The sequence below is a fragment of the Coregonus lavaretus genome (genome assembly GCF_964263955.1).
Source record: "Coregonus lavaretus genome assembly, contig: HAP1_SCAFFOLD_1956, whole genome shotgun sequence".
In the NCBI taxonomy this organism is placed as follows: Eukaryota; Metazoa; Chordata; class Actinopteri; order Salmoniformes; family Salmonidae; genus Coregonus; species Coregonus lavaretus.
In genome coordinates, this window is record NW_028157583.1 from 41,899 (window position 1) to 68,332 (window position 26,434).

A 26,434-nucleotide genomic window follows, 5' to 3' on the forward strand; every position below is an offset into this window, starting at 1 on the left:
GTACTCTCAGACCATGAGAAAGAATATTCTCTGGTCTGATGAAACCAAGATTGAACTCTTTGGCCTGAATGCCAAGCGTCACATCTGTAGAAAACATGGCACCATCCCTATGGTGAAGCATGGTGGTGGCAGCATCAGGCTGTGGGGATGTTTTTCAGAGGCACGGACTGGGAGAATAGCCAGGATCGAGGGAAAAATGAATAGAGCAAAGTACAGAGAGATCCTTGATGAAAACCTGCTTCAGAGCGCTCAGGATCTCAGACTGGGGCGAAGGTTCAACTTCCAACAAGACAACAACCCTAAGCACACAGCCAAGACACAGGAGTGGCTTCGGGACAAGTCTCTGAATGTCCTTGAGTGGTCCAGCCAGATCCTGGAGTTGAACCCGATCGACCATCTCTGGAGAGACCTGAAAATAGCTGTGCAGCACTGATAGCAACAACTACCACCGCAGAAAAGTTGGCTGTGTTTACAGACAGACAGACGTACAGACAGACAGACAGAGGTTGTTTACTATGACTGGATGAAGGGATACAGTGTTGAAGGCTTCCTTTAGGTCTCCTGGTCTCTTGGGATTTAAACAGTGAATACAGTGAGATAGTCCTAACCATTCAATCAATGTACAGAACAAACAGTCATCATTAACACTATACAGAGTAGAGTCTATGGATATAATATGTTATCAAAGAATATATAACAATATAATTTTATGAATAGAAAATAATAAATGTTTTGACATGAAAGCACAGCCAGATGTTTTGACTTGACAGTGTGTCTCTATACCTCAATCTCTGAAGACACCCAGCAATGGTTAGGATTATTAGAGAAGCTTTTCCTGCTGAAAGGCAGTTTCATTTCATCTGGTTGCAGAAAACAATTCATTGGATATGTTCATAACCCCGTCCATGTCACGCCCTGGCTCTGGGGACACTGTTATGTTGAGCCAGGGTGTGTAGATCTAGGTACTCTATTTCTATGTTGGCCTGAGTGACTCCCAATCAGAGGCAACGAGTGTCAGCTGTTTGCTGGTTGTCTCTGATTGGGAGCCATATTTAAACTGTCGGTTTTTCCTTTGTTTTTGTGGGTTCTTGTTTCAAGTTGGTTGTGTTTGACCGTGAACTGTCACGTTACCGTCTTTGTTGTTTTGATCGTGTTTCGCTCAATAAAGAGTGTGTTTGCCTGCATCGCTGCGCCTTGGTCCTCCTCATTGGTAGACGATCGTGACAGTCCACCTATAATATGTGGGGGGTTTCTGTCTGACTAAGAAGAGATACAAAGAACTCTGATTATAAAACGTCTTCTCTTTTTAGTCCTAGATATGGCTAGGGTTAGGGTTACTGCTGAATGTAGTAACTCTAACCCTGACCATAGGCCTAACAGTAATACCCACACTGTAATGTAAAGTATTACCTAATTCTCAATGATCAGTCAATACATACAGTATTCATTTAAACTACAGTATATTGTATCAATATCAACACCCCCCCCCCCATTACAACAAATTATTAATTATTATAGACACTTATAATCAGTGTTATAACACATAAGTGTATTATAAGGCATTATGAAGCTTATTATAATAATTAGAATATGTACTTCATAGGAACTGTTACCCTTTATATATTCTAACAACTCATATTTGTTAGATTTATTCCAAATGAAGGGCCCTAACCTAGAAACTAAAATATTTGTCTCCCTCTCCACGTTGAACGCAGTTCTCTCTCTATCCCTCCCTCCCTCCCTCCCTCTAACCTCACCTATCTGGCAGATCCAGAAAGTCCTCGCCCTCCCAAAAACTCACTTCTGTGGAAACGAAACTGATCTGAGTGTCTGTGTCGTCTGTCTGTGTGAGAGTGAACAACCGTCCAAATGGCTCAGCAGGGAGTTCTGCTGGACCAGGACCAGTTCTGTTGTTCTGTCTGTCTGGATCTACTGAAGGAGCCGGTCACCATCCCCTGTGGACACAGTTACTGTAGGAGCTGTATTGAGGGCTGCTGGGATCAGGATGTTCTGAAAGGGGTCTATAGCTGTCCTCAGTGCAGAGAGACCTTCACTCCAAGGCCTAATCTGAGGAAAAAAAACATGTTGGCTAAAATGGTGGAGAAACTGAAGAAGACAGGACTCCAGGCTGCTCCCCCTTCTGCTCTGTGCTATGCTGGACCTGGAGATGTGGCGTGTGATTTCTGCACTGGGACCAGAAAGCAGAAAGCCCTCATGTCCTGTCTGGTGTGTCTGGCCTCTTACTGTGAGACTCACCTCCAACCTCACTATGAATCTCCTGCTTTCAAGAAGCACAAGCTTGTCAAAGCCACCGCACAACTACAGGAGAAGATCTGCTCTCATCATGACAAACTGCTGGAGGTTTACTGTCGTACCGATCAGCAGTGTATCTGTCTGCTGTGTGTGATGGATGAACATAAAGGCCATAATACAGTGTCAGCTGCAGCAGAGAGGACTGAGAAACAGGTAAGACCAGAACTACTTGTTGGTGACTATCTGATAAACAAAGAATTAAAGATACAGTAGGAACTAAGTCTGTTTGAATATGAGAGATATCAAATGAAATTGATCCTCAGCAGAACAAATATGAACACAAACCTTGAGTATATTGAGTTTGATCCAAATGTATCACCATTTTCTGATGTCAAACACTATTATCATTCCGAATGCCCTTTAAGAGTTCAAAGTTCAGTCTCAACCCCTTGATACATGTACACCTACCATAAACACTATAATCATTCACATAGCAACATAGAAAATGTCATATGGTAAAGGGACTTCCTCAAGATTTTAGACCTTCCTCTCTATGTGCCCTATGTCACATTACTATACTATTGATCTACTGGACAAATAAAGCTTGATAGCTCATTGAAGAGTGATTCTCCACAGAGGCAGCTGGGGATGATTCAGCAGAAGGTCCAGCAGAGATTCCAGGAGAGAGAGAAGGACCTGAAGGAGCTCCAACAGGCTGTGGAGTCTCTCAAGGTGAGTATTGTTGACCAGATGAGACACACCATTTCACTTATCTCCTCCAGTCAGAGAGAGAGAGAGAGGGGCCCCTATCCAATCCCACTGTTGGGAACAGGCTGTCTGGACCCCTGTCAGAGAATAGACTGCTTAATGTAACTGACTGGTTATGAACCCGGGTCTACTGCCGGAGAAACCATCATCTTGACCAAAAGGACATTCCCTATTGTTCTGACTGATTTAAAGTCGCAAGCGGCTCTACCTCTTCACATAACCATGACTAACCATGAGCGACTCATATCTGCTATACATTAACAGGGAGCTCTCTCTCTCGATTCAATTAAATTGACTTTATTGGCATTGGAAACATATGTTACATTACCAAAGCAAGTGAAATAAATAATAAACAAATCAGAAAATAACAGTAAACGTTACACTCAAAAACGTTTAAAAGGAATAGAGACATAAAAATAAATCAAAATCAAAATCAAATGTTATAACTCAAGTGCAAACAGAGTGAGCCATTCGCCAGACTGAGTTCTGGAGGTGAAATGGAAATGAATGAGGGAGAGTTAAGTGAGGTAGAAGGTGTGGTGAAGAGCTCAGAACCAGAGCCTGGCATCAATGGACATGATAAAGAAGAATCTGGTGCAGTAGGAGTTACATTGTAGGAGAAAGTGGATCCATTCCTTTTGGCAGATCCATTTGTGGTTTCAGGGTGGGTGGGAAAGGAGTTGGGTGCAGTTGAATCAGTGAAGGTAACCTGTAGTGGACTTGGGATATTTGTTGGTGTTTCTTCTGACCAGAGGGAGTGGGCGCTCCGTGTCACGCAACTTGGGTCAAGATCTGTTTCTTGCTTTGCTCTTTGGAACAGGGCACCATTGAAAGGAGTGATTTCTGGGGTAGCGTTAAGTGTGGAGGTGGAGTAATTAAGGTTGAAGACTGCTGGTGTTTGTGATTCCCGCCGTTTGGTGCAACACAGACCCGGTGGTGAGCGTGGTGAAACAGAGGAGTCAGTCCTTTTGAGTTATGAGTCTTTAACAGAGAAAGTCATGGTAGGATATATCAGTTATCCTGTTAGAACTTTGTGCCGAATCCACTGCACTGATTCAGGTGCAACGTTTATGGTCATGTTGCAGCAGTTTGTAGGAGGGAGATTCCAAGATGTGGGAAGTGTGCAGGAGGGCATGGGATAGAGGATTGTGTAGTTTCGGTGGATAAAGTTGTGTGTGTCAACTGTTGGGATACCCATGTTGCTGGGGATCGGAAGTGTCCGGTGCGAGAGAGGCAGGTTGAGGTGGCTAGAGTCAGAGTAGTGCAGAAGGTGTCGTATGCTGAGGCAGTGAAGAAAGTAGAGGAGGATGGGTCAAGGGTGAGAGATCCTGAGAGGATCCCTGTGAGTAGTAGATCTGTGCCAGCACAGAGGGATAGGCCAACGAGTGATATATGCTTCAGTAAAGTTAGCTTCTTAGAGTTCATAGCAATGGTTATCAACTGTACCGCAGAAATGGAACGTAAATCACAGAAAATAGATATTGTGATGGCAGCTGCAGAGAAGTATTTGGGCATACAAGATTAGACTTCAGAAGAGTTACAGGGTGTGTTGAGTGGTGGTGTCCCGTCCTCCCAGGCCGTTGGCATGGTGCAGGAGCAGATGGGGTCAAAGTAGTGGAATGGGGTAGTGGGTATTTAATGAGTGTAGGGTTAGTTGGAAGGTTTTTAATTAAATGTTCCTTTCCCCTTTTCCCATTTTGTATCACAAAGTAAAATAGATTTATATTATAGTCCAGTTGGGGGCGGTAATGCAACATATTGGATTTCAACCGCCGTTAAACTCCAAAGAAGAATAAACTTTATATTATGGCAATGTACAGTGTTGTAACGATGTCTCTGTCTCTCTCATTCATTAACTTTTGCGGTAGTTGGTTGTGTGGGTCTCTGGTTATGAATAGTGTGATGACAGACAATTGTTGATGTATATTTATAGAGCTCTGATCAGGACGACAATTGATTAGTGGTGTACAGTTTATGAAACAGAGGTAAAGACTTGGCTTCAGAAGCTGGACAGAATCCAGTATATAACTTTAAGGATATGTATTGGTGCATTTAAATCAACATCTGTATGTGCCTTACTGGTGGAGGCAGGAGAGATGCCTTTGGATATACAGCGTAAAAAATGGTCATTATCTTATTGGGTTGAAAGGCTGTGAGGTTGAGCATCCCACTGCTACTGTTCTAGATGACTGTTGGGAATATACTAGTAGACAAGGCAGTGGTTTTGGTTGGACAGTTGGAAAGGTTGCTGATGAGAGTGGTTTGAGGGAGTTGGAGGTTGGCCCTGCTGTGGTGATAGGGGATGTTCCTCCATGGTTACTCCCTGACCCTGTTGTTGATCTTACCTTGGTAGAGAAAAGGAAAGATTGGTCAGAAGTCAGTGATATAGTGAAACTGGTTGACAATTACATTGGTAAAAGTTTTTATGCTTTTTTACCGCTTTTCACAGATGGATCCAAGGAGCCAGATAGTGGGCTCACAGGAGCAGGCGTTTACGTTCCTGAATTTGATGTGCAGATATGTAGAAGACTAACAGATGAACTGTCAGTATACTCAGTTGAACTGTTGGCGATAATAGTTGCCCTCCAGTGGGTGGAGGACGTACAACCTGGTAGAATTATAGTATTCTCAGATTCTCTGTCTGTATTGAATAGTTTATAATCTGGTAAATCTAGTAGGAGTGACCTGCTATTGGAGGTATTAATGTTATTATGGAGAATTGAGAGAATGGGTGTAGTAGTGAGATTCTGCTGGGTCCCAGCACATACGGGTGTGGAAGGGAATGAAATTGTAGACCAGTTAGCTAAAAGAGCTTTGAAACTAGATATAATTTATATTAATCTTCCACTGGGTAGAGGTGAGTCCAAATGTAAGATCAGAGCCATTTTGATAGATGTGTGGCAGAAGAGATGGTACTCTGAGCACAAGGGCCGGCATTTATACGAATAGTTTACAGTTTTACAGAAAGGTCGATGGACCAAGATTCAAAAGTCAGATTAGGAAGGAAGAGGTGGTGTTTACTCGATTGCGCTTAGGACATTGTACATTGAACTCGTCATTACATCTGGTTGGCAAGCATGGGAATGGTTTGTGTCTGGGGGGTACGGTCGATGAAACGGTGGAGCATGTGTTGTTATATTGTTGTAAGTATGTTGAAGAGAGGGAAAGATTGAAGTGTAGGGTCATTGAGGTTGGATGGGGTTGGGGGGGGGGGGTTTGGAAGGGATTTGGGGGATGGGGGAGGGTCTATTAGAAGTTAGTAGGGCTCTTCTTTATTTTCTCAGAAGTACTGAGTTAGGTAGGAGGATTTAGAAATGTTGGAAACCGTGATTGACCACACACTCCAGCACAGTAGGTGGCGGCATGCACCTTTAACGTTGGTTTGTGGACCGACATTAAATCATAGAAGAAGAAGTTGGTTGTGTGAGAGACTTTGTGGTTCGTGAGGAGGGCTACTATTCTTTTTTCTTTTGGTTCTTGCGTTTTTTCTGAATGTATTTTCTCATGGTGGAGGGTTTGTTTATTAGTTTCCACTGTTTATCGTTTAGAGTTTGAGGGGGGAGTAGGGGTAGTTTGTTAGGGCGGCGTGATGGCCTCAACCGAGTGGAGAAGAAACGCTGTCGCTTCGGGTCCGTTCCGGAGAAAGGTGTGGAGGAAGTTTTGCTCATGGTCGGCGAACAGGTTGGAGCGGAACATCTGGACTCTGCATCCAGAATGAACAAGGCGGTGGTTGGGTTAATGAAAAAGGTTTGTCTTGTTGTGAGGGGTGTGTTGGTGCAGATGTCGCCTCTTTCGATAAGAGTTGTGGTGGCTAATCTGCCTCCGTTTATTGCTTCCGAACAGACCCCAAGTAGTTGGTTAGTTTTGGTAAATTTGCAAGTGGTTTCCGTGTGTTTCTCGGCTGGGTGCCAAGCGGAATCCGTTAAACATGTTGTCTCTTTTCGTAGACAAGTGTTTGTTTCTTACCAAACCTCAAGGTTACACAGGGGAGGGGTGGAACACAGGGTTTGGTAGCACAGATAGTTTTGGGTGTTTCTAGTGTGGGGATCATCAGTTATAGGCTACAAGCAGCAATATGATTGATAGGTAGGACAGGTATTGAACCCAAATAATCCCTACTCAGATGCCCTAACCTCAACCCTAGTAAACATGCATTATAAAAACCTTCTATAGAAAATGATCTCATATTGGGAGTAAATAGCCTCTGAATAGAAAAGAAAAAACACTGCATCTTCCAGCCCACCAATAAATGACATAATGCAACCTTGGCGGTTAGCATATTTACCTCAACATGCCCCTCGCTTGCCTGAGAAGGCAGAGTGCTCGATGCTGGTTGATGAATTTGACAATTAATGTACTAGGAAAATACGTTTTTGTCGACCAGAGGTGACTGAATTAATGTTTAGGCTTATTGATAATCATTATAGTAATGAAGTATAATTTCAAAACATGAGCATAAAAACAGGTAATAATAAACATGAATCATCATTATATTACTTCACAGTAATGTGTTTTCAGTCCTTCCTCTTGCGTTAGCAGTGTGGAAAGGGACAGTAAAAAGCTCAGGCAGGAGTTTTCCTGTGAGGTGGAGTGGTGGTGTATCCAGGGAGAGAACTAAACTAATCTTCTGAAATGTCATTCATGGTCTTATGCTGCCATCTATTGGAATTATTAAGCAACTGCAGTAGTACTGAATAAAGTGTTTTTCCTTACTAATCCGTACTAAAGTAGTGATTACTCAGAATTGCAAAATAAATGGCAGGGGTACCAGGAGGGAGGAGAGTAGAGCAGGGTCAAGTGGTGGTGGTACCAGGAAGGAGGAGAGTAGTGCAGGGTCAAGTGGTGGTGGTACCAGGAAGGAGGAGAGTAGTGCATGGCCAAGTGGTGGTGGTACCAGGAAGGAGGAGAGTAGAGCAGGGTCAAGTGGTGGTGGTACCAGGAAGGAGGAGAGTAGAGCAGGGTCAAGTGGTGGTGGTACCAGGAAGGAGGAGAATAGAGCAGGGTCAAGTGGTGGTGCGCAGGCCGTGGAGAAAGCGGTGGTGGGGAGGTTGCAGCTGGGCTACATGAGCTGAGGCAGGTTTCTGTAGTAACAGAGACTCCGGTGGGCGAAGGCTTGGTTGGCTCATCCCAGGAAATATTGCCTGTCATTGGGGAAGAGGCTCTGATCAGTGGGGAAGTGCAGGGGGGCAGAGACTGGGGAGGAGGAGGACGGTACCGTGCCAATGGAGGAGGAGGAAGAGGAAGAGGGGGAGGTGAGTCTGCGGGAGCGGAGGAGAAGGCGATCTCGTTTTCAGACGGCTCATTGGATCCAGAGCTGACAGACAGCCAGGCTGAGGGCCCAGTATATACGCTCAGATAACTTTCTAGGTTCCTGATGGAGACTAAAGGGGAAAAAGAAGGTTCTGCTGGAGTCTTATTTGATTGATCCTGTAAGGTTTGTAAGGTCACTACAACACGTGATGAAGAATGAGGGGTTTAGTGTCCTCTCACCCAGGAAGCGGTATAGGCTGAGAAAATGGCTCATGGGTTCGTAAGGGCATGTCTTCAGAATCTGCTTAAATGGATGTTTTTTTCTGGCATGGCGGCTTTATGGGCTTCTCTACTGGTTTCTGATTGTGGTGATTTCCCTCCCACCTCTTATGGAGATTTCACGGTAAGACTTCCTTAACATGAACGGTGGCAGAGACTGGGGGAATATGTCAAACAGAAACATTTAAACGTGATTTTTTAGCAAGAGACACACAGTGATGTGATTAATGAAGTATATTGGGGGTCTGGTGGAAAGGGGGCGCAGGTGCTGAGCCATGGCACAAATCTTAGTGCAGGGGTAGCAAAAGAGGTGTGTAAGGGTAGGTTGTTAGTGGTTAGAGCCAAAATCAATGACCTTGTCTTTGCTTTCCAAAATGTGTCTGCACCTAGTACAGGGCTCAGTTCTCTGTTTCACCAGGTCCCAGGCAGGTGTCCTATTGGAAATTCCATGTAAAGCTCTTCCAAGATGCCACTTTTTGCTCAAGATTCCAAGGCTTTTGGGAGAGGTGGGGACAGCAGAAGGGGGAGTTTGAGTCTCTCAGTCAGTGGTGGGACGTAGGGAAAGCACAGATTCAGGTTTTCAGTCAGCAGTATACATATTTTTCCTCTTCAGAGGCCAGGAGAGTACTGGGGGAGCTTGAGCGGTTCATAAGTGAGGTGGAGGCTGAGGATGGGATGTAGGGAAAGCCCAGAGCTAGATTTCCGTGTTGAGAGAGATGGATGCTCCCAGCTCTTTCTTTTTATGGTTGGAAAAACAGAGTGGGTAAACCAAGAAAATCCCTTGTTTTACGTTTGTCTGATGGGTGGGTAACTTCTGTTGTGGGGGAGATGAGGGAGCCTGATGGGTGGGTAACTTCTGTTGTGGGGGAGATGAGGGAGCCTGATGGGTGGGTAACTTCTGTTGTGGGGGAGATGAGGGAGCCTGATGGGTGGGTAACTTCTGTTGTGGGGAGATGAGGGAGCCTGATGGGCGGGTAACTTCTGTTGTGGGGAGATGAGGGAGGCTGATGGGTGGGTAACTTCTGTTGTGGGGAGATGAGGGAGCCTGATGGGTGGGTAACTTCTGTTGTGGGGGAGAGGAGGGAGCCTGATGGGTGGGTAACTTCTGTTGTGGGGGGATGAGGGAGCCTGATGGGTGGGTAACTTCTGTTGTGGGGGAGATGAGGGAGCCTGATGGGTGGGTAACTTCTGTTGTGGGGGAGATGAGGGAGCCTGATGGGTGGGTAACTTCTGTTGTCGGGGAGATGAGGGAACCTGATGGGTGGGTAACTTCTGTTGTGGGGAGATGAGGGAGCCTGATGGGTGGGTAACTTCTGTTGTGGGGAGATGAGGGAGCCTGATGGGTGGGTAACTTCTGTTGTGGGGGAGATGAGGGAGCCTGATGGGTGGGTAACTTCTGTTGTGGGGGAGATGAGGGAGCCTGATGGACTCTTGTACACAAGGACCAAACGTACTGTGTACCAGGACGCTCAAACACAGACAATCTGTTCATAATCAGGAGAAAGCCTTTGATAGGGTGGACCATGAATATCTGTTCAATGTGTTGTTTTGGTTGTGGGGAGAATTTTGTGGCCTGTGTTCAAATGCTGTACGCTGGGGCTTCATGTATGGTCAAGGTGTGGGGAGGGCTCAGTAGGCCAGTCTGGGTAGGGAGGGGCATTCACCAGGGATGCCCTCTGTCAGGGCAGCTATACACTCTTGTTATTGAGCCCTTTCTGGGCCTGCTACGCAGGAGGCTACAGGGAGTGTGGGAGCCAGGCATAGGGTTGGGGACAGGCATAGCAGTGTCAGCATACGCTGATGACGTCTGTGTTGGTTAGGGATGAGCAGAACCTACAGGCCCTGGAGAATAGTTTGAGGGTGTACGAGGGGGCGTCTTCTGCTTAGGGAAACTGGGGCAAGAGTGAGGCTCTGTTATGTGGGGCATGGAGGGACAGGGCACCTCCGCAGCTTCCAGGGGGGTTGCAGTGGGGCTGTGAGTGGCTCAAGATGCTTGGGGTGTATCTGGGCTCGGAAGAACTGGGAAGGAGTGTCACAAGCGGTGGTGTCGAGGCTGACGAAGTGGAGGTGGCTCATCTCCCAAGTGGCATACAGAGGGAGGGTGCTGATCATCAACAACTTGGTGGCATCCTCTCTATGGCTTAAATTGGCCATTCTCAACGCCCCCGGTGGTCTGCTTGTGGACCTGCAGCGCAAGTTAGTGAATTTTTTCTGGTCAGGGTGGCAGCGTTCTGACTCAGCAGCACAGAGGCTACTGTACCGTACGGAGGTGGGCTGGAGGGAACCAGCATGTGCTCTGTTGAGGAGGGCTGGTGGTTTGGGTCTGGATCAGCAGCTCTTCATCATGCGGCAGGAGAGACTCAATACAGCAGGGGTCTCTGATTTCTATGCTGCAGTACTGAGGGCTGGAGCTGCCTGAGGAGGGGCCACCACCGTTTCCACCACTGCAAGGGACAGCAGAGACTGGGGACTGGCAGGAGAGTCTGGAGGACTTACTGACTTTTAACACTCTGAGCTTAGTGGGAGTGAAGGGGCATCAGTGGCAGGGGGTTGTGGGGGCTGAGAGCATGGCAGGGTATAGGTGGAGGGGCTCTATAAGCTCCCAGTGCTGGAAAGGTCAGGGGTCGTCCAGTGTATGTATGTATTATGTATGTATTATACATTTAGCAGACGCCCTTATCCAGAGCGACTTACAGGAGCAATTAGGGTTAAGTGCACATCGACAGATTTTTCACCTAGTCGGCTCGGGGATTAGAACCAGCGACCTTTCGGTTACTGGCACAACGCTCTTACCCACTAAGCTACCTGCCGCCCTATTATTACATGGAGCCCTGGACACCAATAGCTGGTTGGCTCGGGTTGACCTGGGAGTTGGGGAGGGGTGTCCGTTTTCTGCAATGACAGACTGTTCATCATGTTTTTTCTGTGTTGCCAGGGTAATGCCATTACTGTTGACGCCTTAGGGTTGAGTTTGAGTTGTACAAAATGATCAACAGTGTGGAGATGTTTCAGGAGGTATGGGGGCTCAGGGGGGCTGTCTGTACGGCTGGAGAGGAGGGGTTGGATGGACGGTTGGAATGTGGTGCTGGTTGGTGTATTGTACTGTGGTGTTGGGTACTGGATAATGTGATTGTGTGGAGGTTGTGGTGTCACGCAATGTGCTTTTAGGGGTGGGGGTGTTAGTGTAATGAGGATGGCTCATTAAAGTAAGACAAGTCAGTCTCTCTCTCTCTCTTAACAGCGCTCTGCACAGGCAGCAGTGGAGGACAGTGATAAGATCTTTACCGAGCTGATCCGCTCCATTGAGAGAAGGCGCTCTGAGGTGAAGGAGCTGATCAGAGCCCAAGAGAAGGCTCAAGTGAGTCAAGCTGAAGGACTCCTGGAGCAACTGGAGCAGGAGATAGCTGAGCTGAGGAAGAGAAGCACTGAGCTGGAGCAGCTCTCACACACAGAGGATCACATCCATTTCCTCCAGGTAACTCAACTGCCTTGTTACATGTGATATGAAATTAAAACTCTCAATCATTTGGTTCTGTTCTCTCTCTCTCTCTCTTCCCCCAGAGTTATCAGTCTCTCTCCAGTACCAGTGTATCTTCAGACTTACCCAGCATCGTTGTCCGTCCTCTTCAGTACTTTGGAGATGTGAGTAAGACTGTGTCTGAACTGAGAGAGAAACTAGAAGACGTCCTTAAAGGAGAATGGACCAAGATCTCCACTACAGGTGTGTTGAAAATAATAAGAACATCAACTTTAGACCATTGAAAGTTCCCTACTAGTCATATACATGTGGAATATGGTATGATGATAACATTCCCTCTCTCTGTGAATGTGTTTGTGTGTCTGTAGTGAATATAGTGGATGTTGTACTGCCTCCAGAGCCCAAGACCAGAGAACAGTTCTTACAATGTGAGTCTCTTTATTCTGAAGTAACTAACAGTCTCTTTTTACTGACACTCCTAACAATCCCTCTAGAAATATATAGCAATAGTAGATCTAATCAAAGACTGGGTATCTATCTGACTCCTCATATTTCTCTGATTTGATCTCTGCTGTGCTCTAATCAAAGACAGGGTAGATACAGTATCTGACTTCACTTATTGTTCTAACTCCCCTCATTGGTCTCTGCTCTTCTCCCAGATTCCTGTCAGCTCACACTGGACCCTAACACAGCAGTCACACTCCTCTCTCTGTCTGAAGGGAACAGAAAGGTGACCTATACAGGCCAAGAACAACCATATCCTGTTCATCCAGACAGATTCACCAACTACTGTCAGGTTCTGTGTAGAGAGGGTCTGTCTGGACGCTGTTACTGGGAGGTGGAGTGGAGTGGGGAGTTGGTTGTTACAGCAGTCTCATATAAAGACATCAGCAGAACAGGGACAGGTGGTGGATTTGGAGCGAATGACAAGTCCTGGAGTTTAAAGTGTTGTAGTGTTGGTTATTGGTTCAGACACAATAATGTTGGGACTAAAGTATCAGGCCCTCAGTCCTCCAGAGTAGGAGTGTACCTGGATCACAAGGCAGGTACTCTGTCCTTCTACAGTGTCTCTGATACAATGACCCTCCTCCACAGAGTCCAGACCACATTCACTCAGCCCCTCTATCCTGGGTTGTATCTCTATATTGGTACTGCTGAGCTGGTTAAACTGTAGTAGGGTCCACATAGATACTAGTCATGCTGGTGTAGTCTATAGGTGAGCTGGTTAAACTGTAGTAGGGTCCACATAGATACTAGTCATGCTGGTGTAGTCTATAGCTGAGCTGGTTAAACTGTAGTAGGGTCCACATAGATACTAGTCATGCTGGTGGTGATGGTCCCCAGATGTGATGATTCATTCTGCTCTGTTTTTATGTACAATGATTTTACTGATTTGATCTTCAGAAGATGTTATGAATTACAATTCAATGCATTCATATTTTTTTAAGTGCAATTTTTTAATCTTATATATTCACATTAATCATGATGTATGCTGTTAATGTATGTTGGTTGTCATTCAGAACCATTGAAATGTTTTCTCAATTGGTTCTCTGTCTCAATGTCATTTTCCTCAGTATCATGGAACAGGTAGTGTTACTTACTTGCTAATTGAACTATATGGGCCGGTTTCCCGGACAAAGATGAAGCCTAGTTCTAGACTAAAAAGCATGTTCAATGGAGATGTCCGGGAAACCGGCCCTAAGTTTGGCATCTTTTATTCTCCCATACTGCTCAGTCAAGCAACATTAAACCTGTCCAGCAGGTGGTGCTATTAACCCAACAATAAAAACAGCAGATATCTTGACTTGTCACTCAGTATATCAGTAATGTTCAGAATTGTACTTTAATATCATTGGAGATTGTTGGTCTTTTTAATCCACTACCCAGAGTCAGGAACAGATGAAGTTAGGTCTGCTACTGTTCAGTTATTAAATATAATTCATGGTGATGGGAAATAAAAAATCCATCTAGTAGTAGTTTTCCTTTGCTATTTATTCCAAGGTGTGTCTTTAACTTCTAAATGGATTGTGTTGAAGCTGGCATGTGGTGTGGATGATAGAATAGAGTGAATAGAGGAGAGAAGAGAGGAGGAGAGGAGAACATCATATAGAAGACAGATAAGATAGAGAGACAATTCATACCCAGGGGAGTTACTGACTCTGGCCCAAATGACACCCTGTTCCCTACGTAGTGCACCTGGCTACTTCTGACCAGATCTAAAGTAGTGCACAACATAGGGAATAGGGTGGAGATTGGAGATTTGCTCACTGGCATTAGAATGAAGATTTCCATACAGGAGTTACTGTCTCTGTCCCAAATCTCTCCCTGTTCCCTACGTAGTGCACTAGGCTTCTTCTGACCTGATCTAAAGTAGTCTTCTAGATTTTACATGTTTTCTCCCTGTCGTTAGAAAATGACAATATGGTAATGACTTTAGTGGTTTCCTCCCCCTTTGTTTTTATTGGTTGTGTGTTATGTGTGTTGTTGTGTTAGGTTTTCCCCCTGTGTTCCTAATGGAAAATCCATTAACAATGAATCACAAACAAATTATATTCCAGTTGTGTTTAGACAACTTCATGGCTGACATCCCCCAGTTCTGTTAAGACCCATTGAACTGGGTCACATTCTAAATGGTCACTTGTATTGATAGTCCATACTGGGCCTAACTGGGGTTAACCATACTGGAGGGTTTCTTTCTGCACACATATTCCCTCATCTCCAGAACTTTACCTGATGTCCTCTCTCTCTCTCTCTCTCTCTCTCTCTCTCTCTCTCTCTCTCTCTCTCTCTCTGTCTCTGTCTCTGTCTCTGTCTCTGTCTCTCTCTCTCTCTCTGCCTCTCTCTCTCTCTCTCGCTCTCTCTCTCTCTCTCTCTCTCTCTCTCTCTCTCTCTCTCTCTCTCTCTCTCTCTGTCTCTGTCTCTGTCTCTGTCTCTGTCTCTCTCTCTCTCTCTCCCATCAAACCGTATAGAAAGCAGCCAACCTCAATATGGTTCCATTCCTGTAGTTATCAGGACACATGAGGTGTGGAACTATTATCTCCTTTCTAAGTGTGAACTTGTCCACTTCCCTTCATGGATGTAAAAGGAAATGACTGGTATATGTAAACTCCCTCTACCCCATGCCAACACCAATCCAATGCTTTTACATATAGAGAGGAGTAGTGAAGGAATGATACACTTCAGGAGGAAGGAGAGATTATTGGGACACACCCATGGAGTGATGATAGAGGGATGTGAAAGAGGAGAGAGGTAATGGTTGGACTTGACTTATTTATTCTCTCATTAGACTTATTCTGTTTCAATAACATAACTGCATAACACAAAATAAGTACATTTAAGGAAGTATCCATGTATTATAGATTTTATAATCACTTTTGTACTATTTTCACAAGTATGTGGTAGAATTTCACAACTCTTAATACAAAACTCAAAACAGATCATCAAAAAGGCTGTTTTTTAAAAACTTTAAGCACATTTTCAATTGACTAAGTACAACACACAAAGGAAGCATCCTTGTATTATATCTTAATATGTGAAATGCTCACTTACTCCCATAAGTCATTAGTAGTTGATGTAGGGTTTCATCTGTCAAAAGGTAAATCACACCTGGTGACTTATGAGTTATAAATGTTATTACTGTGGTGTGTGTGTGTGTGTGTGTGTGTTAGTCTTTGATTAGTTTAGTCATCAAGGCTGAGAGGATGTATCTATTTGAAAGGGTGTCCTGGTCTTTGATCAGACCAAATGGTTGTAAAGTCCTCAAGACAATAGAATGGTTGTCAGGCAGTGGAGTCTGGTGGGAGGAGCTATAGCAGGACAGGCTCATTGTGATGTCTGGAATGGAATAAATGGAACTCAGTCAAACATGTGGTTTCATGTGTTTGTGTTTGATACGTTCCATTGATTCCATTCCAGCCATTACAATGAGCCCGTCCTCCTATAGCTCCTCCCACCAGCCTCCTCTGGTGTCAGACCTGCATGGTGCCTCAGGGTCTGTGTAGGAACTGTGAGGTGGGTGTGTTGGGAACATTATTCCCTATTTTTCATAGTTCCACAATCTATTAATAGCCAGAGATGTGAATTAAACATTCTGCCAATCATGGTTATTTTATTTATAACCAGAGAATTGGGCTGATTCAAACAAGACCAAACATGCTTCTTTCTAAAGTAAGGACATGTCCAAGAAATGTTACTTGTAAAACTAAAATAACCAACACCCTTTCTTGTGATTGTAATATATAAAAATATAATAATATATTTCCATTCACATTGTGTGTGTGTGGTCCCAGGTGTGAGGGGCTTGTTGTGATCCTGGGGGTAGTGCATTGGTCTGTACACTGACTGTATGCCTTCTTAATATTGAGTTGCATCGGGTGGGGGGCTGTTGAAACTGTTTTGAATGGGGTGTGTTTTGGGGTCTGGGGGTGAAATCAAACATTGTATTCAAACTGGTTAGGGGTAGACTTAGACCCCCCAGAACATTCACACCTGGTCCTTTGTTGCAGGATTTGTTTTAGACATGTTTGTACATTAATTGCTTAAATTTTCATTCCCAGGTTGAATGTCAATAAGAAGTAATATAATTGTGTGTATGACTTGACAATGTCCAGCTACATTATACTCCACATAGCTTTATAGGAAGCAGACTTTACAATGTCCAGCTACATTATACTCCACATAGCTTTATAGGAAGCAGACTTTACAATGTCCAGCTACATTATACTCCACATAGCTTTATAGGAAGCAGACTTTACAATGTCCAGCTACATTATACTCCACATAGCTTTATAGGAAGCAGACTTTACAATGTCCAGCTACATTATACTCCACATAGCTTTATAGGAAGCAGACTTTACAATGTCCAGCTACATTATACTCCACATAGCTTTATAGGAAGCAGACTTTACAATGTCCAGCTACATTATACTCCACATAGCTTTATAGGAAGCAGTTCCTAATCTACTGAAACTTCTACATTATGGGAATAATTTTGACCCACCTTTGGTTTTTGAATTTATTAAACTTTGAATTTGTCTCTATACTCCAGCATTTTAGAATTGATATTAAATGTTTTATATGAGGCGACAGTACAGAATGTCACCTTTTATTTGAGGCTATTTTCATTCACGTCTGTTTTACTGTTTAGAAATGAATATACTGTATTTATCTAGGCCCTCCAAACGTAGGTGTCATAAGTATTTGGACAAATTCACTTATAGTGTATTACACTTTGTCAAAAGTTTAGTATTTGGTCCCATATTCCTAGCAGGCTATGAAAACATTAAGCTTGGGACTCTTGTTGGATGCATTTGCAGTGTGTTTCGGTTGTGTTTCAGATGATGTTGTGCCCAATATAATTGAATGGTAAATAATGTATTGTGTCATTTTGGAGCCACTTAAACATATTATGTTCTTATTTACAATACAAGTGACTCCAAAATGATTCAATACGTAATTTACCATTCAATTCTATTGGGATATTGTTTATAGATGAGGATATTGTTTTTATGCAGATTTTTGAATATTCGCATGAAATTCTGTTTCCATTTGACGGGCGTCAGATTTTCATGTGAACATTGTAAAATCTTCATAAAAACATGGTCATTTTACCAGCAGAGATGTTTCCATCAAATTGACGTGTTGAAGATAAATGTGTCACGCGTGCTGTAGGTGGGTGTAGTGGTGGAATCAAACGCAGGACACCGAAGTATAGTCCAACAGACTTTAGTAACTCTCCAACAAGGAAATTACGAGAACACTTGCCCGTAGGCGAAATAACGCACGAAGGCGAACAAAACAAATGCGCACTACACAGGTGCGTAAACACTCCACGCAGTGGAGGGAAGCTCAACCGAGCGAAATAGCGAACATCAGCCCTACACACGACAGACAAAATTCAATAACACACAACACCTGACAAACACAACGAGAACTAAATAGGACACTAATGACACTAAATGAAAACAGGTGTGACAACAATCAGACAAAAGCAAACGAACATGAAACATACAACGGTGGCAGCTAGTATTCCGGAGACAACGAACGCCGAAGCCTGCCCGAACAAGGGAGAGAGGCATCCTCGGCCATAACCGTGACAAAATGGCTGTGCGTGATCAATCAATCAATCAATTTTATTTTATATAGCCCTTCTTACATCAGCTAATATCTCGAAGTGCTGTACAGAAACCCAGCCTAAAACCCCAAACAGCTAGTAATGCAGGTGTAGAAGCACGGTGGCTAGGAAAAACTCCCTAGAAAGGCAAAACCTAGGAAGAAACCTAGAGAGGAACCAGGCTATGAGGGGTGGCCAGTCCTCTTCTGGCTGTGCCGGGTGGAGATTATAACAGAACCATGCCAAGATGTTCAAAAATGTTCATAAGTGACAAGCATGGTCAAATAATAATCAGGAATAAATCTCAGTTGGCTTTTCATAGCCGATCATTAAGAGTTGAAAACAGCAGGTCTGGGACAGGTAGGGGTTCCATAACCGCAGGCAGAACAGTTGAAACTGGAATAGCAGCAAGGCCAGGCGGACTGGGGACAGCAAGGAGTCACCACGGCCGGTAGTCCCGGCGTATGGTCCTAGGGCTCAGGTCTCTCAGTTGGCTTTTCATAGCCGATCATTAAGAGTTGAAAACAGCAGGTCTGGGACAGGTAGGGGTTTCGTAGCCGCAGGCAGAACAGTTGAAACTGGAATAGCAGCAAGGCCAGGCGGACTGGGGACAGCAAGGTGTCATCATGCCCGGTAGTCCTGACGTATGGTCCTAGGGCTCAGGTTCTCAGAGAGAAAGAGAGAACGAGAGAATTAGAGAGAGCATACTTAAATTCACACAGGACACTGGATAAGACAGGAGAAGTACTCCAGGTATAACCAACTAACCCCAGCCCCCCGACACATAAACTACTGCAGCATAAATACTGGAGGCTGAGACAGGAGCGGTCCGGAGACACTGTGGCCCCATCCGAAGAAACCCCCGGACAGGGCCAAACAGGAAGGATATAACCCCACCCACTCCGCCAAAGCACAGCCCCCGCACCACTAGAGGGATATCCCCAACCACCAACTTACAATCCTGAGACAAGGCCGAGTATAGCCCACAGAGGTCTCCACCACAGCACAAACCAAGGGGGGGGCGCCAACCCAGACAGGAAGATCACGTCAGTAACTCAACCCACTCAACTGACGCACCCCTCCCAGGGACGTGATGACGTAATGCACATACAAATATATATTTTAGAAAATACTAATATATTTTTGCAGTTAAATTCCCATGTACCGGTTTAAAAACGTTATGTTAAATGGGTTTCCATCACATTTTCAACTCTACCGATGGTTTTGTCAGATGTTTTGGGGGCATTTTATAGTGAACGTGCCCACTCTGTATAGGCTGCCTACATGATGACATTATTATGGACAAAAGACCCTCGATATTTATTGGAAAGGAGCATCAAGCTCTTCACTATGAACTTTCACCACCCTGTGAAGTTCAGCATAACTTATTTCATCTGTAGCTTAATAAACTGCATGGTTTCCTGAGTCGTAGTGGGAGGACCACAGCACATATCATCGTGTGACTCCAAGTTTACTTCAATATGATGGTTATTATATCAATATTTGTGCATAAAGACGTTTCCACCGCCATTTCTCGCTTAATTAATTCTACAGAGGTATTTGCACCCCACTGCATCCACATGTTTCTTTACAATTTATGATCATTTTACATGACTGAAAATGAAAGAGAACTTTTGATTTGACATATTCATCATTCACCACTGTGGCTTCTGAATAGGTCACTGTACATTTATGGAACCTTTAAAACGTTGTAATGTTTTACCACAACCTTATATTTGGTTACACGTCACTATGGCTTCCATCCCTATATACCTCAGTGCATCCATCCAGGACTAACGTCTCCAAACAGATCTAAAAGGCCTCCCCCACCACTCAGACTTTCAAAGAAATTAAAGTTATCTCTGATACTCTGCTGTGCAGTTTGTTGTATGGACATTGCAGAGGCCCTTTTAAAATATCCACTCTGCTGTCTGGATCTACCAAAGGATCCAGTTACTATTCCCTGTGGACACAGCTGTATGCAACGTCATCTTCTTAGCTTGACTTCCATCCCCCAAAAACCGGTAGGTACAGAGTACACAGTCAAGAGGAAGCCACTCCCTGTCCTCTGGTGTAGAGTTCCATGAAACAGATTTTGACACCCTGTTGCTCAACCTTCAGGTGAAAGCACTAAAATGGCTGACAATCTAGAACTGTTCTGTTGCTCCGTCTGTCTGGATCCACTGAAGGATCCGGTGACTACTGCCTGTGGACACAGCTACTGTATGGGCTGTATTAAAGAAAGCTGGGATCAGGATGATCTGAAAGGTGTCTACACCTGTCCCCACACTCTAAACAATACTGGGTTGTTTGGTTGACCCAAATGTTGGGTTGCTGGCGTTGGGTCACTTAGTTGGGTTGTTTTCTTTAAAAACTGCTGGGTTATGGATGCTTGGTGTTGGGTTATTGTTGTTTGGTTATTGAGATATGACCCATCAGGTCAGATCAGAAGACTGTAGGCATAGTTTAGTAGGGGTGTGGCTTTCAGGTAGTTATTTTTAGCCACCCATGAGGGTAAATATAATTCCTGTTCATCTGGTCTGTTGCGTAGTTAGCACATGTTAAGGTTGTACATTTACATTTTTGTAGCTTCAATGATGCTTATAGAGTTTCCTAAAAGTCCACGTATGTCTCATTGTTGGGCTATGATACAGTGGTATACCTTATTATAATATGTAATAAATACTCTACATATTATAGAATAATTTAATGAGGAAAAATTGAGTTTACAGTATGTAAACGCCTTAAAATAACCTACAGTAAGGATGACATTAAAACAGACCCAGTTGCTAAGGCAACCAAGCATGACATTAAAACAGACCCAGTTGCTAGGTCAACCAAGCATGACATTAAAACAGACCCAGTTGCTAGGTCAACCAAGCATGACATTAAAACAGACCCAGTTGCTAGGTCAACCGAGCATGACATTAAAACAGATCCAGTTGCTAAGGCAACCAAGCATGACATTAAAACAGACCCAGTTGCTAGGTCAACCAAGCATGACATTAAAACAGACCCAGTTGCTAGGTCAACCAAGCATGACATTAAAACAGACCCAGTTGCTAGGTCAACCAAGCATGAGAGTAAAAAATACCCAACTGATGGTTAAATTAACCCGTGTTCTGTTAATACTAACAACCCAACATATTGGGTTATTCACGCAACCAAACTGTCTGGGTCAAAATAACCCAACATGTTCTTTCCACTACTTAACCTGCGCTGGGGTACTAAATAAACCAGATTGAGTGCAGTGCAGACATACCTTCACCCCAAGACCTATTCTGAACAGGAGTGCTGTGCTCGCCTAAGTGGTGGAGAAACTGAAGAAGACAGGACTCCAGGCTGCTCCTCCTGCTCACTGTCATGCTGGACCTTTAGATGTGGGGTGTGACATCCTCAGTGCAGACAGACCTTCACTCCAAGGCCTAATCTGAGGAAAAATAACATGTTGGCTGAGTTGGTGGAGAAACTGAAGAAGACAGGACTCCAGGCTGCTCCCCCTCCTGCTCTGTGCTATGCTGGACCTGGAGATGTGGCGTGTGATTTCTGCACTGGGACCAGAAATCAGAAAGCCCTCATGTCCTGTCTGGTGTGTCTGGCCTCTTACTGTGAGACTCACCTCCAACCTCACTATGAATCTCCTGCTTTGAAGAAGCACCAGCTGGTCAAAGCCACCGTACAGCTATAGGATCACCTTTAATATTGCAGATATATTGGGGCTTCTATCTGTGTAATTGTCTGCATCATTTCCAATCCCCCATATATATGTTTTGTAAATATTATTTTAAATATATTTTCCTTCTTTATTATTTTCCCCCTAACCCTACCACCCCTCCTAAACTAATGGACAAACAATACTTAGGCTTCCACTTCCAGCTTATAAATGTACATACTACATACATTTCCCAGACACTACATTTTACATTAGTTATCTTTTGTTTGTTTTTAGTCCCCGCCTTCAGCTACCCTCAGCCCCTCCCATCTATCTCTGAAGACCATCCAGTTTTGATTTCTAGCTGCCATACAGTGCATTCGGAAAGTATTCAGACCCTTTGACTTTTTCAACATTTTATTACTGTTGTGTCAATTCCTGACTACAAGATACAAGCCTAAATCCACCCAGGGTGCTCAAAGCACTCCCAACCTGCAGGGGGCAACCATGCAACCGGAGCTGTTGAAACCAACCACCAGGAAGTGCTCTGGGGACCATATTAACCTGCGCACCCACAAGCAGTGCATGTGCATGGCATCGAAATGTTTGGTAAAAGCTTACTTGGCTCTCACTCATTCCTGAGAAGAGATACCAATGACCACAGCTCCTGATCATCCAAAGACGCAACTGGTAGGACAGAATGTGTTGTGAATTCATGCTTCTATATGCCCTTTTGTTTGGTTGTAACATACAATACAATTATTAATTAAATTAAATAGTGAAGACTTCATTATGTGAACGTAGAACTTGACAGTAACGTTACTATAATCATGTGTATTGTTAAATGTTTAATTATATGATATTGATATTTAATTATTAACTTGCAATGATCCTAGGTTAATCTAAATGATGAAATGATTGTTTGGTTAGGTTTGAGGATTCAGTAACATTAATTTATGCTTATTTTTGAGAAAGTGGAATTATTTGTAACTAATCCATGGGTTTTTGTTTGTGTGTTTTGAAGGTTATCAACCTATTCTGTTCCATCTTTATGACAATAAAAAATCATAAAGTGAACAGTTTTGAGTTGTCCTTTGCGTTCATCAAGGATAAAGCCGTTTTCAAGTTTGGGCAGAGCTGTGGTCAGCCAGAAATCACGCACAACGTGACAATTACGTTACAGCCTTATTCTAAAATTGATTAAATAAAACATTTTCCTCATCACTCTACCCACAATACCACATAATGACAAAGCGAAAACAGGTTTTTATTTTTACACACTTATTGAAAATACAAGACAGAAATACCTTATTTACATAAGTATTCAGACCCTTTGCTATGAGACTCAAAATTGAGCTCAGGTGCATCCTGTTTCCATTGATCATCCTTGAGATGTTTCTACAACTTGATTGGAGTCCACCTGTGGTAAATTCAATTGATTGGACATGATTTGTAAAGGCACACAGCTGTCTATATAAGGTCCCACAGTTGACAGTGCATGTCAGAGCAAAAACCAAGCCATGAGGGTGAAGGAATTGTCCATAGAGCTCTGAGACAGGATTGTGTTGAGGCACAGATCTGGGGAAGGGTCCCAAAACATTTCTGCAACATTGAAGGTCCCCAAGATCACAATGGCCTCCATCATTCTTAAATGGAAGAAGTTTGTAACCACCAAGACTCTTCCTAGAGCTGGCCGCCTGGCCAAACTGAGCATCGTGGGAGAAGGGCCTTGGTCAGGGAAGTGACCAAGAACCCGATGGTAACTCTGACAGAGCTCCAGAATTCCTCTGTGGAGATGGGAGAAACTTCCAGAAGGACAACCACCTCTGCAGCACTCCACCAATTAGGCCTTTATGGTAGAGTGGCCAGACGGAAGCCACTCCTCAGTAAAAGACACATGACAGCCCGCTTGGAGTTTGCCAAAAGGATCCTAAAGTATTCTCAGACCATAAGAAAGAAGATTCTCTGGTCTGATGAAACCAAGATTGAACTCTTTGGCCTGAATGCCAAGCGTCACGTCTGTAGAAAACATGGCACCATCCCTAGGGTGAAGCATGGTGGTGGCAGCATCAGGCTGTGGGGATGTTTTTCAGAGGCACGGACTGGGAGAATAGCCAGGATCGAGGGAAAAATGAACAGAGCAAAGTACAGAGAGATCCTTGATGAAAACCTGCTTCAGAGCGCTCAGGATCTCAGACTGGGGCGAAGGTTCAACTTCCAACAAGACAACAACCCTAAGCACACAGCCAAGACAACGCAGGAGTGGCTTCGGGACAAGTCTCTGAATGTCCTTGAGTGGTCCAGCCAGATCCTGGAGTTGAACCCGATCGACCATCTCTGGAGAGACCTGAAAATAGCTGTGCAGCACTGATAGCAACAACAACCACCGCAGAAAAGTTGGCTGTGTTTACAGACAGACAGAAATACAGACAGACAGACAGAGGTTGTTTACTATGACTGGATGAAGGGATACAGTGTTGAAGGCTTCCTTTAGGTCTCCTGGTCTCTTGGGATTTAAACAGTGAATACAGTGAGATAGTCCTAACCATTCAATCAATGTACAGAACAAACAGTCATCATTAACACTATACAGAGTGGAGCCTATGGATATAATATATTATCAAATAATATAATACAATATAATTTTATGAATAGAAAATAATACATGTTTTGACATGAATGCACAGCCAGATGATTTGACTTGACAGTGTGTCTCTATACCTCAGTCTCTGAAGACACCCAGCAATGGTTAGGATTATTAGAGAAGCTTTTCCTGCTGAAAGGCAGTTTCATTTCATCTGGTTGCAGAAAACAATTCATTGGATATGTTCATAACCCCGTCCACCTATAAGATGTGGGGGGTTTCTGTCTGACTAAGAAGAGATACAAAGAACTCTGATTATAAAACGTCTTCTCTTTTTAGTCCTAGATATGGCTAGGGTTAGGGTTACTGCTGAATGTAGTAACTCTAACCCTGACCCTAGGCCTAACAGTAATAACCACACTGTAATGTAAAGTATTACCTCATTCTCAATGATCAGTCAATACATACAGTATTCATTTAAACTACAGTATATTGTATAAATATCAACCCACCCCCCCCATTACAACCACTTATGAATTATTATAGACACTTATAATCAGTTCTATAACACATAAGTGTATTATAAGGCATTATGAAGCTTATTAAAATAATTATAATATGTACTTCATAGGAACTGTTACCCTTTATATATTCTAACAACTCATATTTGTTAGATTTATTCCAAATGAAGGGCCCTAACCTAGAAACTAAAATATTTGTCTCCCTCTCCACGTTGAACGCAGTTCTCTCTCTGTCCCTCCCTCCCTCCCTCTAACCTCACCTATCTGGCAGATCCAGAAAGTCCCTCCCCCTCCCAAAAACTCACTTCTGTGGAAACGAAACTGATCTGAGTCTCTGTGTCGTCTGTGTGAGAGTGAACAACCATCCAAATGGCTCAGCAGGGAGTTCTGCTGGACCAGGACCAGTTCTGTTGTTCTGTCTGTCTGGATCCAGGGAAGGAGCCGGTCACTACTGCCTGTGGACACAGCTGTATGCAACGTCATCTTCTTAGCTTGACTTCCATCCCCCAATAACCTGTAGATACAGAGTACACAGTCAAGAGGATGCCACTCCCTGTCCTCCGGTGTAGAGTTCCATGAAACAGAAAGTTATCTTTGACACCCTGTTGCTCAACCTTCAGGTGAAAGCACTAAAATGGCTGACAATCTAGAACTGTTCTGTTGCTCCGTCTGTCTGGATCCACTGAAGGATCCGGTGACTACTGCCTGTGGACACAGCTACTGTATGGGCTGTATTAAAGAAAGCTGGGATCAGGATGATCTGGAAGGTGTCTATACCTGTCCCCACACTCTAAAAAATGCTGGGTTGTTTGGTTGACCCAAATGTTGGGTTGCAGGCGTTGGGTCACTTAGTTGGGTTGTTTTCTTTAAAAACTGCTGGGTTATGGATGCTGGGTGTTGGGTTATTGTTGCTTGGTTATTGAGATATGACCCAGCAGGTCAGATCAGAAGACTGTAGGCATAGTTTAGTAGGGGTGTGGCTTTCAGATAGTTATTTTTAGCCACCCATGAGAGTAAATATAATTCCTGTTCATCTGGTCTGTTGCGTGGTTAGCACATGTTAAGGTTGAACATTGACATTTTTGTAGCTTCAATTATGCTTATAGAGTTTCCTAAAAGTCCACGTATGTCTCATTGTTGGGCTATAATACAGTGGTATACCTTATTATAATATGTAATAAATACTCTACATATTATAGAAGAATTTAATAAGGAAAATTTGAGTTTACAGTATGTAAATTTGATATGATAAACTGGAATGACATTTAGTCTCATGGGTGGCCAATAAGATCTAGCTGAAAGCCACGCCCATAATAAGCCAAACTGATTATCGGGGGAGAAGGGCCTTGGTCAGGGAAGTGACCAAGAACCCGATGGTAACTCTGACAGAGCTCCAGAGTTCCTCTGTGGAGATGGGAGAAACTTCCAGAAGGACAACCACCTCTGCAGCACTCCACCAATTAGGCCTTTATGGTAGAGTGGCCAGACGGAAGCCACTCCTCAGTAAAAGACACATGACAGCCCGCTTGGAGTTTGC

At 43.9% G+C, this 26,434-nt stretch overlaps 1 protein-coding gene across 1 annotated transcript; it reads left to right on the top strand.

Moving 5' to 3' along the window:
* The first annotated feature begins 1,853 nt into the window (after positions 1-1,853).
* LOC311125237 (tripartite motif-containing protein 16-like) lies at positions 1,854-13,832 on the top strand. Its single transcript, XM_084199289.1, has 6 exons — positions 1,854-2,466; positions 2,890-2,985; positions 11,792-12,025; positions 12,112-12,271; positions 12,397-12,456; positions 12,688-13,832. Exons 1-6 carry the CDS (start codon positions 1,870-1,872, stop codon positions 13,200-13,202), a joined length of 1,662 nt encoding a protein of 553 aa, XP_084055415.1. The 5' UTR covers positions 1,854-1,869; the 3' UTR covers positions 13,203-13,832.
* The last annotated feature ends 12,602 nt before the right edge of the window (positions 13,833-26,434 follow it).

Coding starts and splice junctions, on each gene's coding strand:
- LOC311125237 (XM_084199289.1), top strand. CDS start 1,870: ATGGCTCAGCAGGGAGTTCTGCTGGACCAGGACCAGTTCTGTTGTTCT. Junction 2,467..2,889: donor CAGAGAGGACTGAGAAACAG/GTAAGACCAGAA, acceptor GATTCTCCACAG/AGGCAGCTGGGGATGATTCA. Junction 2,986..11,791: donor AGGCTGTGGAGTCTCTCAAG/GTGAGTATTGTT, acceptor CTCTCTTAACAG/CGCTCTGCACAGGCAGCAGT.